General features: G+C 38.0%; 1 protein-coding gene across 6 annotated transcripts in view; it reads left to right on the top strand.

Moving 5' to 3' along the window:
- LAMA2 (laminin subunit alpha 2) overlaps window positions 1-14,583 on the top strand; it is a 376,763-nt gene that overhangs the window by 135,316 nt on the left and 226,864 nt on the right. For all 6 annotated transcript variants that reach the window (XM_085314063.1, XM_085314044.1, XM_085314054.1 and 3 more), the window contains exons 5-7: window positions 7,650-7,829; window positions 9,976-10,065; window positions 12,917-13,034. In XM_085314063.1, coding sequence (XP_085170189.1) covers window positions 7,650-7,829; window positions 9,976-10,065; window positions 12,917-13,034 — 388 coding nt within the window. The remainder of the gene's footprint in view (window positions 1-7,649; window positions 7,830-9,975; window positions 10,066-12,916; window positions 13,035-14,583) is intronic.

Genomic DNA, 14,583 nt, shown 5'->3' with positions numbered 1-14,583 from the left:
AAGCAGTCAGCATGGATTTACAAAGGGGAAATCATACTTAACCAACCTAATGACCTTCTGCAATGAGATGACTGGCTTGATGCGTGAGGGAAGCAGTTCATGTCATTCATCTTGATTTTAGCAAAGCTTTCTACACTATCTCCCCTAACAACTTAACTGATAAAGTGATGAAGTGTGAACAGTGAGGTGGACAGAGGCTGAGGTGCCAGGCTCAGAAGTGTGATCAGCAGCACAAAGTCCAGCAGTAGGCTGGTCATTAGTGGTATACTCCAAGGTATACCAGTACCTGATACCACCACCAGGTTATTACAGCCTGGATGATGGGCGAGAGTGCACCCTCAGCAACCTTGCAGACATTATTAGCATCTTGAGAAGAGAAGGATTGGGGGAATCTTATCTATATGTATAAGTACCTAGTGGGGGCAAGTAAAGAAGACGCAGTCAGACTCTTCTCAGTAGTGCCCAGTGACAGGACAGGAAGCAACAGGCACAAACTGCAGTACAAGAAATTCCATTTAAACATTAAAAAACATTTACTGTGAGAATGGTCAAACACTGAAACAAATTGGCTAGAGAGGCTATGGAGTAACACAGCCCTGAGCAACCTGCTGTAGCTAACGCAAGAGCAAGGTGCCTAGACCAGGGAATCACCACAGATCCCTTCCAACTGCAAACCATTCTCTGATTCCGTAACAAAAAAATCCTTTGAGGCTGCACATAGCAGACAGCTCTGAGCCTCTCCTATGGAGCTCTTCTCTGTTCTAAAGACCCATTAGAAGTACAGGCGAAGTAAGTCTCTTTTCATTAATGTAAGTGATGTAATGTTTTTAATCCCAAAATAACAGATTGTATGGACATCTTGAAAGCTTCTTAGGCTACATTTGTCACTTCTAAATGACAGAAGTGTATTCTAAAACCCTAATCACCTGACCATCTGATTGGACTGCACTGCAGCTCTACTCAGGTCTCTTTTCAACAGAGGCCAAGATCGGTTGCATCCAAGTATTGTCCCAGTACAATCTACAATCTGCAGTAGAATCCATAACCAGCAACTGAGAAAGGTTACTTACTCTGCTAATTGATACCTAATCTTAAAGGGTATTATAAAGCAGTATTGCTACCAGTGCTGAAAGGAAAGAGTAGGACACAGGCTCCCTGAAGAGCTCTCAGCATCATGTAAAGGCTAGATAGCTAGGCAATCTGAGAGGGCTTTGACTTAGAAACAGCATAAGAAGAAGTTTCAGAGTATAGATTGGTGTATCACATTTTTTTAAGTTGAAAATCCTGACACAATAGACTGAAAATACAGTCACAACAACAAGGTCTTTAGTAATGCCTGTTTTGTGGAGGAGGAGCACTATAGATTAAAGAAATACATAGTATAAAATAAGGAAGTCAGGAGAAATAAAATGATGCATGAGATGTCTGTTAAATGTTTTCCTAAATCAGGACATCATAGGTTTAACACTGCATCAGCAACTGCCCCATCAGAAGTGTGGAAGTGAGTGAGATTTACTAAATAAAGCTTGAGAAAACAATATCAGCCTTCTGCTACTCATTGCCAGACTATGGAGCTGTCTGAATAGGGTGTAATGCAAAGAGGAATTTTTAGACATCTGACCATTCTTGGTGCAGCTAAGGTGCACAGATCCTGGTTAGACATAAAACTGTTGGAGAACCAATATGTAAAAATAATCATGAAAAACTAAAAATGCAACATCCCATGGAAAGAAAATCTGCCTAAGTACAATTTAAAAATGAGAAAGTTGGTTGCACAGCTGAAAATTTTCAGGTGGCGTAGCGTTTATTTAAAGTTAGCATCACACATGCTTGGAACACATGCATTCGACATGTAAAAATGGTTCCAAAAGCGCTACCGCATATTTAAACTGTAAGGTAAGAAAAGATATTAGATATCAGAACTGTTTTGGATCACTTCTAATATCACTTTGTATCACACATCACTTGTGTTTTCCTTCAAATGAGTAAAACAGATAAAAATAAACTCCAGCAAATTTTAAACCATGATAAAGATGCCAAAAAGATTCTGAGTGACTTGCTAAGGGTATGAAGTTAAAATAAACCTTTTTCAAACAGATCAGATTAAAGAAGTCTGCCAGAGAATTGATGGGCTGAGAGATGATCAAAGAGCATTCAAGAAAGATAAGGTCATTGCAGAAAAGCTAAATTAATTATTTGAATCAGTTTTTGCTAGAGAGACTGTCAGGAAGGTTCCTGCTGCAGAAACATTATTTACAAGAGAGGAGTGTGAGAACCAGTTACAAACTAGATTGTTAACTGAAGAGGTGCAGAAATACTTGATAAATTGAATAGTAAAAAGGAGTTCAAGGATGAACTAGCTGATTTATAACAGCAATGTATAACCCCTCACTTGAAAGTATTCTCAGAAACTGAAGAGAGTGGGGTACCAAATGAGACACCAGTTTCCAGAAACATTCCTCAGGAATTTGAGGGAACTGCAAGATCTGGAAGCCTGATATCTGTGCCAAGCAAATTAGTAGAAAATGTAATGAAGAGTAGAGATAGTAAAAGGATAAATATACTTATTTGTTCCAATTTAAGAACTAGGAGGTATCATGTTAATTTAGTAGGAACTAGGTTTAAAACAGGAAAAAGGAGGATGTTTTTCCCTGTAATATGAAAGTAGGGTGAGAARTTCTCTATTATATGATAGATGTGGGTTCTAAAAGGTAACCTGGATTTAAGGTGGGATTGAATAAGTTCTTGTAAATCCCTTGAGGCTTACCAAAACTATATTTGTCTCAGGAAGTCCCTGAGGAAGTATTATGTATGTTTGTCTTATCCTTAAGCATGCTTTTCGGCTATTGTATGAGGCAGGATACTATGATAGATAGATCTTTTTCTTTGAATATGGTACAGCCCTTATAATATAATGAGATGTCCTCTGAAGACCTGTACTAGCGTCTGTGCTGTTTGTATTCATGGACAATCTGGAAAAGCAGGGAAGAGTGAAATGGCAGCATTTGTTGGTAATGCTAAATTTAAGATAAGCTGATTCAAAGAACTGTATTAGGAAATTATGATACTGGATGAAAAATACCATATAAAATTCAGTATTGGTAAAGGCAAAATAATACACCTTAGAAAAAAGAATCGTGTGTGAATGCTGATAGGCTAAAGTTGGGCTAAACTCTTCTGATTAGAGAACTTGTCATTCTTAACAGCTCTCTGAAAAAGTTGACTTAATATCTTAGCAACATACAGAAGTTCAAAAATGAAAAGGAGTGATCACTCACAATTTCCTCAAACCAAAAACTGGAGTACTTTCACTGGAAGGATCTATCAGGAGGTTTAAAACAAGCAAATTAAACAAATTTCCTCCCATTGTGCATAATTAAACTGTGAAACTTGTGACAGGTACGAAAAATATAATGACTTGAAAAGGGATCAGATTAATAGTGGAGAAAAGGGCAAATGGTATGTTAAACACTATGACTCAGATGCAGCCAGTAGCTCAGGAAATGCTTAAACTGTTCAGTCAAAAGTGGTGATGATATTCTAGGGGAGGGATTGTTCTCTAAATGCTCTGGTTTTTATATTTCTTCCTAACAGTTTTTTTCTGGCCTGTGTTACAGACAGGACATTGGATTAGGCAGACCTTTGGGGTTCTAAACCAGCTTTTATGTTTTTCCATCTAAATAGAATATGTATCTTTACAATAACAGTTAGAGATTTTGATTCTGAACCAAATTCAGAGGCTAGATGATAATTAAAATAACTCGAATATGCCATCTAATGCAGCTACTGTAAAAGGTCATCTTACCCTTTTGCTGAATACTTTTGACTATTAAACTGGTTGACTAATAAGATACAATTCAGATTGCTTTGACAAAGTGAGAATTTGGCCTTCCGTTATGGTAACATTTAGATGTTTTGGAAGGGAATATTCATTTTCACTAAGATCCCATTTGACGAAATTTAATCTAGGAAGAATTCCTTGTTTGGGAAGAATTTTCTAGTGTTGAAATCTATATGGTTTTGATTTAGAATCCAAAATGGTGATTACCTCAAACTTGAAACTGATACATAAAAAATGTCCGTAAAACCTGAGCATAATTTGAGAGGACTTAGCTTATCTGAATCGGAGTAGCAGAATGGGAGGGTTAAAGTAGGAGGTTCTGTGTTGAGTTTGGATGCCATAATGGTAGATGAGTATTGAGGACTACATTTACTAGAACAGTTTTCAGATCTGAATCAAAACCTCTTGGAAAGTAGAGGTCAGGTCTTTACTGGAAACCTGCTATCAGGCAAACAATATCTTACAAATTGGTGCAAGATTATGCAGGGAGAAAAGGACAGAAAATTAAAAAGCAGTTATATGTCCTTGTGAAAGAGTCTTATTGAAATATTGTAAATCAGATTTCTACTCAAATTTCTAAAAAAAAGAAAGCTGCGTAAAATTCTGATTCTGACTGTTTATTCCTGATTAGTGACAGATGTTTCCAAAGTGTTCTTAGTTCCTTCCTTAGTGCTCTTTTCAAGGAGTAGGAAAAACTTAGATGGACACTCTTAAAGTGGATTCTAAATGTTTCWATGGAAAAATTAATGATTTCATCTCAGCTGTTGAGAGGAGGAGAAATAATTTAGAGTAATTAACTTTTCCTGTCTAAAATTTTTCCTTCAAATTTGGTTTTGATAAAACTACCCARTTTCAGTCATCTTCTCTTAGTGTTTTTTTGGTGTATGAACTTTAACAGGTGCCATACTTCACACAGGACATAGCTGCTTTTCAGAATTTATGAGAAATTATTTGTTTGTAGTTTTGAAATGAAACTGTAAAACACTTAGACACAGGTATGAAAGACACAATATAAATTAAAGTCATCACCTTTATTCGTTTAGTCTTACCAAATGGATTTGCTGCTGGCAGATAAATCCATGGAACCTTTTAGAAAGGGAGTTTATTCTAAAAAGGCTTCTTTTATTTTATTAATTTTCAAGTTAATTCTGCAGAACTATCATTCTGCTTCCCCTCACCCCAGCCTCTGAAGACTAAACTTGTTCATTTTCTCAGATATAAATCAAAGATATAAACRTTATTTGTCAGCTGTTTCATTTGGGTCTGTGTCTGTGATTAAATTCTCTGTAGGCACTTGCTTGTTCTCAGACATGAGTTTCTACTACACCTTCCCCCTCCACCCCACTCCAAAAGCTGACTTTTCTCTCTGTTTGAGGAGATGGTCAGGCTGTCATGCTACTTATAGCCACGTTGCTGTTGCTATTCAAAGGTGAGTTGGGGAGTGTTTCAAGTACTAAATTGACTGCATTTCTTCTTTCTTTCTGTCTGGAATATCAAAGTTCAGTCTTAAGTCAGTGTTCTACCGCTTTATACCATTACCTAGCTAGCTATATTTGATATCTGTAAGAAACATATTTCTTGGATCCTGTTTAAAGAAGTAAGGTGACAATACAACCTCCCCTCSCCCACCAAAGATAAGACTATTTCCTTGCCCACAAGTTAATGATATGCAGAGAAAAGCAGGAGAAGTCTGTAGACATCTGTTCTTGCTAAAATTTTACCTTTTGGGGGAAAGATCTGTTTGTTTCCACTATTGCCACCATTTCTGAACTTCTTTTAAAGTTTACTCTCTACATGTTCACATGTGTTTTGCTATTGACAGGGGACTTGAGCAGTTTGCTGTCTCACCATCGTGTGCTTCTATGCTGGTTGGAGCCAAGCATTGCTCATTCAGGAGCTCCTCCTTGCTTCCTCTAGGGTTTTTGCTATTGTCTTCTGTTTGTACCCTGTCTTTTTCATTGCATTCTGTTTGTTTCCAGACAGCCTTCTCCATTAATTTAATCACTTGTAATCAGGAGTAAAATTGAGTCAGAGCTCAAAGTGAGAGTGTTGTAATCTCAAGAGGAGGAACTGATATCACCTCTTCCTGGAGATAACTAAAGGTGCTGATTCCTGTTTAGGCAAGATCTGACTGATCAGTTGCTGCTGGCAGAGCTACTTGCAACAATCTTTGAGTACTTGTGGATGCAGTAGAGCGGGATGGTGGTCATGATGAGGCTTAAGTTTTCCCTGTTGTCAGTGAAAAAGAGATGAGCAGATTGATAGTATCACATAACCAGTACAAGACAGGGGCTTTTCCACAAGCCTTCTGTGCACCTGCAGCACCTCCAGAAGCTCCAGGAAAGTAAGAGCCACTGCTTCACCAGGAGCAGTAAGTAGATTTGCTCTGTCTAGCCTGCATGCAGCAGCCACTGCTGAGTGAGTGCCAGCTGGCATATTGAATGCAGCTATTGGCCTGTAACAGTGGTGATATGATCATGCTCAGTGATAGAAAATGGCTGTATGGGCTGAACTTCCACTCAGAGCATTGAGRTAAGGTGCACAACATAGTCATTGCAAAGACTAAATAATTCTCTCATCCGTCCTAATGTTCTGCACGTTTGGCTCAACATCTGACCGTTCTTTCAGTGTACCAGACTGTAATATAAATGCCTCAGTTAAAATTTAGCACTTCAGAATACAAGAAAATTAATAGTTTCTTTCCTCYCTCCCCCCAAGGTACTCATTAACAATATTTTGCCATACCTGACATTTTTCTTCTTGGAGGCCTTTTCCAAGAACTCTTTTGTAATGGCCCATCTGTTTTATTTTGTTGATTCACAGCTAATGTATGTCATGATCAGCTAAAAAGGGTTTGTCTTGGCAGCAGGGGAAGAAGATTGCTTATTTTTGTTTGCCTTGTCCTGGCTGCTGCAATCTGGGTCAGAAAGTCTCTTTATGAAAGAGAAGAGATTGCATCTTCCCCAAGAGCCAATGAGTGCACTTATCTAAAAATTTTCTGGAGTTTAGGATAGGCAGGCAGGGGGGCAATCTTTACAGAAAACACGGTGCAAGCAGATAGAAAACACGGTGCAAGTAGAGTCTTCAGAAAAACAAATAGTAAACAGACAGTTCTCAGAGATGATAGAGACTCTTTAGAGACCAGATGAAAACTGTAGCAACACAGAAAATCACTTTAGTTTGCTGAGAACAAGATTCAAAGGAACTGATGTACTCTATGAAGAGACAGTGGGAAGGGGGAGATATATTTATAAATGAGTATTTTGCCTCATCCAGCTCTCATAGTTTTCTGGATTCCAAAAGTTACCTTATTCTACTTTGTGCACCTGACTTTAGAAAACATCTAGTTCAACAGTCTTTTGGTCTTACTTGCTCTGAGAGGTACAGGCTGGTCCCCATTTGTGGTGAACTTGGAGTCCCATGCCAAGTATCCATTCCTTTAACTCATTTTTTTTTGTGCTACTTCAGTTGTTAAATGACTTGAAAACGTCTGTTTCATTGGATCAGACTAGAGCAGGAGAAATGACTTGCCGGTGGTGTGGACACTGTTACAGGGTCTTGCTGCGTTGCATGCAGTTTGTGCTAGAACCTTTCTGTAGCTGATGACTCTCCTTTGGCCAAAGAGTTTTCACTGTAAAGCCTCTGCACAACTGGGAACAGTGGGTACACGGAATATTTTTGAGGAGATATCTGCTTTCTTAAGGAAGAAGGTATTCTAGTTAGAATACATTCACATAGYAATAGTATTTTGTTGGCATCATCACAGCTGTTTTAATGTCATCTAACTGTTTAATAATTCTCTCTTCAGATTCATACTTCTCTAATTAACGGACGGCCTAGTGCTGATGATCCTTCACGTGTATTACTAGAATTCACCTCTGCTCGCTTTATTCGCTTGAGATTTCAGAGGATACGGACGTTGAATGCTGATTTAATGATGTTCGCCCACAAAGACCCCAATGAAATCGATCCTATTGTTACAAGGAGGGTAAGTTCTGGCAACACTATGGAAATGCATGGGTAGAAGTTCTACGATGCTTATAAATGCTGCACCTGCCTTTGCTTGCCACAGAAGATCTTGGAAGATTATGAGCAGCTGCTGTTATCTGTCAAAATCCATAAGCAGAGTATTCTCCCTTCTTCCCTTGTTTTCTTCTCTATAGCAGAAGTGAATGATTTATTTTTTCTGCTTAGTGGTATTATTAACATAAAGAATCAGAAGCACAGAGCTCCTTGGACTGTAAACATTAGGATACAGGTAACTGGCAAGTGACTGTTGTTAGATAATGTCTCCTTATCCCTTTTTTTGCTCCCTCCTTTACTACCTTTAACATTTCTTGAATACTTAATTTGAATTAAATTCCAAACAGTGGTACTATTAATAGCAGTAGTGTCTGAATTTTGTATTTTTATCATTACTATAATACTATTGCTATTAGTAAAAATTTTACATCTAGTTTAAAAGAACGAATGCAGCATTCATATTCCTACCGTACCCCTTTTCTTCTCCACTGTTCYGTGTGTGTGTGCACCCATGTTCTCTTCTTTCCCTAGACCTCCCTTTCTTCCTATGCCAGGTCTCTCCATCTTCCTGCTGATCAGACTTTGTTAGTCTCTTTTTTCTCTGATTTTTCTGCTAGGCATTCTTAAAAACTGTAGATACATACCTTTCCACATTTTTAACTCTTACTTGATTCCTCTTTATTTGATCTTCTATTTTTGTTTTGAAAAGTTGTTGTTTGGGGTACCAATATAGTAAATCCGGTTATGAAAGGGGATTGTTGTATTCTTGACTTCAATGAATGCCATTTATCAATGGTGGATAATTGCAAATAAAAGTGGCTGCTTCTGTACCACATTGCTAGTTTCTGTTTCTTCTTCCAAGTACGTAGGGTGCTAGCTATTGAAATGGAACAGTCTCTGAATGTTTGGAGTGGCATTCTGGTTTGTATTACAGACCCGGAAGAACTTCCACTTTTTGCAGGCTTAACTAATCATGGAAATGAAATGTGTACATAAGGATGCACATTTAATAAACTAAGTGAGCAGAAATATAAAATTGAATCTAGGTAAGGTGCCAATTCGCGCTTTAGAATTCACTGTATACTCCTAAAATCTAGTTCAGGAGGATCCACAGATTTTTTGAATGAACAAAAAATAATAACTTCTGTATGGCGGCTCTCTATGAGGCTGCTGCAGAGACATCTCCAGAAGAACAAGGAGCAAATGAAACTTAGATATTAGGCAAGTCACTATGCCACAAAGCAGGAAACAAAAGGTAGTCATGAATGATCCATTTTCTGCATGGTAGAAGATTAACTATGAGTGACATGAGGTCCAGTTGTTTTTGATGTTTGTATTAATGATCAGCAAAAGAGGTTGAAGCCAGGAACAGCAACATTTGCAAACAACATGCATTTATTTTGATTAGCCAGTTGTTAGGATATTGCAGGACCCCTATCAGAATAGATGAAAGTGGACAACATAGCACATGGAATTTGCTTTTTACAGATGTAAGAATGCATGATTATAAACAACTTTCCTTTCTTCCTGTAAATGCTGTTAATCCCCACTGAAGAAAAATAGAAATGGTCACAGGGCAGAGCGACAGGTCAAAAATTATTTAAATCTTAGTAATGGAGACTCTTRCGTAGTCATTCTGCAGGCCAGTAGAGAGAAACACTTACTTTTTTCTGTAGTGTAGTAGGCCTTCACGTGATACACAACTGAGGTGAATAATGATGTCCCTTTCTTGGCTTTTTTTCATCATTTTTCTTCTCCTCCTCACCATGTTTTCTGAAGGCAGTAAAGTCTATAGCATTTGACTATTATCTAGTGTGCATATAGATTTCTCCTACACTCCTGTTGAGTGTGTGCGGTGTGTTAATGGGCATAGCTCTTGTGACTTCACACAAATGAAACTGTGCCAGGTTATATACCATTATATACCCTTTCTTTCGCTAAGCTTGAATCTGTTGATCAACATGCAGCTTGGATTAGTCTACTGTATTTTTAATAGATCAAAAAAGAAATAAAAAGAGATCTGACAGTTTTGTCACCAGAAATAAATTCTGTAGTTTGACACTTGCGTTTTACAATGCACTTAGCAATTCATTTTCTGTTTTGTCTTACAGTATTACTATTCTATAAAAGATATCTCTGTTGGAGGCATGTGCATCTGTTCAGGCCATGCGAAGGCTTGTCCATTGGATCCAGTGACTAATGTAAGTGGGTTTATTTAAGTGGCTTGTTCACAGGGTGGAACATGAGTATCCTGGGGTGCATTAAGAAGAGTGTTGCCAGCAGGTCGAGGGAGGTGATCCTGCCCCTCTACTCAGCCCTGGGGAGGCCTCATCTTGAGTACTGTGTCCAGTTCTGGGCTCTCCAGGACAAGAGACGTGGAGCTACTGGAGAGAGTCCAGCGTAGGGCTACGAAGATGATCAGAGGGCTGGAGCACCTGCCCTGTGAGGAACGGCTGTGAGAGCTGGGCCTCTTCAGCCTGGGGAAGAGAAGACTGAGGGGCAATCTGATCAATGTGTACAAGTACCTGAAGGGAGGGTGTCAAGGGGACAGGGACAAACTCTTTTCAGTTGTCCCGTGTGACAGGACAAGAGGCAATGGGCAGAAATTGAAGCACAGGAAGTTCCGCCTGACCGTGAGGGGGAATTTCTTCACTGTGAGAGTGACGGAGCACTGGACCAGGTTGCCCGGAGAGGTTGTGGAGTCTCCTTCTCTGGAGATCTTCAAGGCYCACCTGGATGCAACCCTGTCTAACATGCTCTAGGTGACCCTGCTGAGCAGGGAGGTTGGACTAGATGATCTCCAGAGGTCCCTTCCAACCTTACTGATTCTATGATTCTATGATGAGAAAGAATCCTGATAATTCGTAGAGTTCTGTGAATTGGCATCTGTTCTTCACCTACAAGAACAATCCAAAGCAGTGCCAGGATAAAATAATGCTGACAACTAGAATGATAAACATTCATGCAGTGTCAGTGAAGGCTTTCTCTTGAATGAAAAAATAAGTTCCAGATAATTCAGTCTGTCTTGAAAGCCTCCTAGGAACAACAGAAATTTAGATTATGTGATGTAGCTGTAGAGATGAGCTCTACTAGTTGATGTTTCTTTTTCTTCTTTGGTATTAATCAAGATGTTTCCTAAATAAATGTCACCAATTTAATGGATACTTGCAAATAAATGATGGCTCTAGAATGGCCCATTTACCATGTGGGAAATATTAGTTGAGTGATCAATCATCAAACTAGTCTAGAAAATCATGAAGCAGTTTATAATTCTTCCAAAMTTGTAGCTTTCTTTTACACCATTAATAAACACATAACCAAGTCAGAAACATGGTTTCTTATTGACGGTTGAAATCTATATACACGCCATGCACGTATAATCACTAATACAGAATTTGCAATCTGCTAACATTGCTGATATGGTGCAACAAGGAATCTCTTCGTATATTATTCTTTTAATTAGAAGTTTTATAGAATTAAATGGAAATTATTGTTTCTATAGGACATTAAGCAATTATATAGGAACTGCTTAAAAAAAAGAAAAGAAACTGGAAAAATGTTATAGAGACAGCTTTTGTAGTTCTAAGCAATTTTTATGGTCCTTATTAAAACCTGATGAAATCCTTGCTTTAATCTTTCTAAATCTTTTCAGTGATGATGTACCTAGCAAGTGAGGGACCATTGTTTAAGATGGTCTTAATTACCAAATGGCAGCATTGTCCCAGTGCCACGTGTCTGAAAATAAGTGCTATTATTGCAGATCAAGAAGGACTTCAGTTTGGATGGTTTGACTACTGGGTAAAAAACAGCATTGTAGCAGAGTTGTGATGTTTTGCAGTATAAAGAACAGTATAAAAGAGGTAATAAATGAAGCAGCTCAAGCTGTAAGAGATGTGGGGCATTTGGTTGAGCTCTCCAGGCATAATCTTTAGAATGAGCCATACTGAAATAAATTGGCTTTGCTTGGCTTGTAAAGCATCATGGCTCTGGTTGGTAGCAGAACATATTATTTCTCTAGCAACATAAACAATAAACTCAGTGTGTTTACTGCCATGCTGCTCTGAAACATTCTGTAACTTGACCTAATCTTTCAAGATTCATGCCTTGTCCTGTGAGCCAGAATTTTTCCAGATTAGTTTGCTCCTTTGACCTTAAGTGGGTTCACAGGGACCAGAGAGGATGCCCCTCCACCCCATCTCCCAGCATATATTATGGAGGCATATTTTGCTCCTCATTTCTCCAAACTAGAGTTTCTTTTATCTTTCACAAGTTTCCTCTATGCATCAAAGAGTTTGTGTGTTCTCTATAGCAATGTTTGTATGCAGTGACTAAGCTGATCTGCTGAAAAACCAAAGTGCTACTAAAAGGATGGCCTGCTCTTGGTTCCTCTCTGTTAAAAATCCCTTCTGCTACCCTCACATAGTGTTTAGTTATGATGCAGCTAGAAGGTTGCATATGTAGCTACATTTTATGTGTGTGTGTGTACATATGCATACACATATATATGCACACATACGTACATGTATGTATGTATGCACATGTATATGAGTCAGCGCAACTGACTTATCCACTACAAAATTAATGCTAAATGGAGAGAGAAGAGTATTTTTATTGGATCAACCAGCTAAAGTGATTTCAGCTCTGCAGCTGCATGAGGCAAAGGGTGGAGGTTGGCTCACTGCTTTTTGTGTAAGCTAGCTATAATGTGAAACTGTATCTGAGAGCTATCAACACTTTGGCTTATTTATTGTATTGGGGAATTGTCATTCTCCAGTTCTCCTTTCTTCAGACAGTTGTAAGTAGATTCTCTTAGTGCTGGCCAACTTCCTTTGCACAGTGGTTGTTTTCTTATAATAGAACTATTAAGGTTGAACACGTTCTGCTGTCTCTGACTTGATGGGYGCAAAATACATAAAGGAATAAACCACGGGAATAAATAGAGAAGTTTGAACRTTAACATTCTCCTAATTTGAAGTGTAATGCAGAGTATGTACATGGACAGATTCTTCAAATCATCATGCTGTGTTAATATCTGATTTTCTTTTAAATTAGAAATCTGTCTGTCAGTGTGAGCACAACACGTGTGGCGAAACATGTGATCATTGTTGTCCTGGTTTCAATCAAAAACCTTGGCATGCTGGAACTTTCCTTGTCAAGCATGAGTGTGAACGTAAGTCAAAATCAGTACTGAAGGGAAGGTTTAGTGTAACTGCTGGTGAAAACTGAAATTGAGTCCTACTTGATTCTGGAATTGATTTTATTTCTAAACACATTTGTTTATAAATCAGTTGTTGTTCACTTGTTATTTAGACTAACTCAAGGAAGTCAATAGAACCATTATTTGTAGAATTTTAGTTTTATTGAACTCAGAATATTGGTAGTGTAACATGCTGATTTTGATGAGATAATATCTAAAAATCATTTTGACCACTTTGTTTGAATTAATAATCTTTGTGGTTTTGTTTTGATAAAGCCATAGAAGTCCATTCTGATAAAGTTAAAAATTCTTTTTTAAAGATTTTTTCATTAAATTAAACTTTAACAGCAGTATGTTTGTATAAATGGCTATTTTTATATATTATAATGTTCTGCCTTGCTTAAACAAAATAATTTACATGATCAAAATATAATTTGAGTTTCTGACTTTTTAATGGAAAAAAATATTATATTTAATTTTACAACATGGAATGAAAACATCCATTCAAATACCATCTTCCCACAAGGTGGGAAATGCATTTTCCTTGCTAGCAAGGATAATAATAATTGAACTTCAACATCTTACTTCCAGAGGTCACAAAGTATATATATTTCTGAACATAATATCTAGTGCTCCAGTACACATACGTATTTATTCAGTTCTAGGATTGCAGCTGTGGATTTACCAAGAGTGGTTATATTCTCATATTAATGTAAAGTGTAAGTAGAAGTGCAATTTCTGTCCAGTAATGTATTCTTATAGAGACTGTTGTTTGCACAGACTATCTGTACAGGGAATGCATTCTGGAATCAAATGAGGATGCGTTAATTTTCAGGTTTAATTTTTAAGGGATCCTTCTTATGCCCTGTTCATCCCTCAGTGAACTGTGCTGCTTTCGTGGTGGAAACAATCCCCTGGGATCCGGTTCCAAACACAAAGCTGTCAGTAGAATGACAGTGCTGCTGCAATGCTGATGAGCCTTAAATTCCTCTTTAAACGCAGATTAAAATTTGGAAGCTTTAATACCAAGAGGAGGGAGAGTGAGAGTCTCCTCATTTTCACAGCAACAGGTTATTAGATTAGCTCAGACACGTATGGGCTTGCAGCGTAAAGATTCAAATATGAACTTCTGGAAAAGTGGCATAGTGGGAGCCTTCTCGTTCTGACCCAGTTTTTATATGCGTATGTGTAAATCAAGTGCTTTTAAGATTTCTTTTAGCTTTCATGGAAATTATTTTAATTTACTCTTACCAGTTTGCTATAGCCCTTAAAGTTCTTGTATCCTTTTATATTTCTTTTGGCCAACTGTTTCCTGAGCCGTGTGGGTGTGCATTCAGCAGMAGGTTATTGGATCATCAATTTAAACAGAAAAGAAAAAATCCAGCAAGAGCATAGTTAGGCTATGTTTGCCCACTTCCCTAGTCTCCCCCAGACAAAACACTGAGGAAAAGATATAATACAGAGACCTCCAAACAGCATTTGTGAGTCTACCATATTATTTTTAATGACTGAAGATGCAGTA

The sequence above is a fragment of the Rhea americana genome, unplaced genomic scaffold (genome assembly GCF_003343005.1).
Source record: "Rhea americana isolate MKP2758 unplaced genomic scaffold, rheAme1 scaffold_110, whole genome shotgun sequence".
Classification (NCBI taxonomy): domain Eukaryota; kingdom Metazoa; phylum Chordata; class Aves; order Rheiformes; family Rheidae; genus Rhea; species Rhea americana.
Note: the sequence above shows the minus strand (reverse complement) of the source record. Positions and strands in the feature narration are given on the sequence as shown.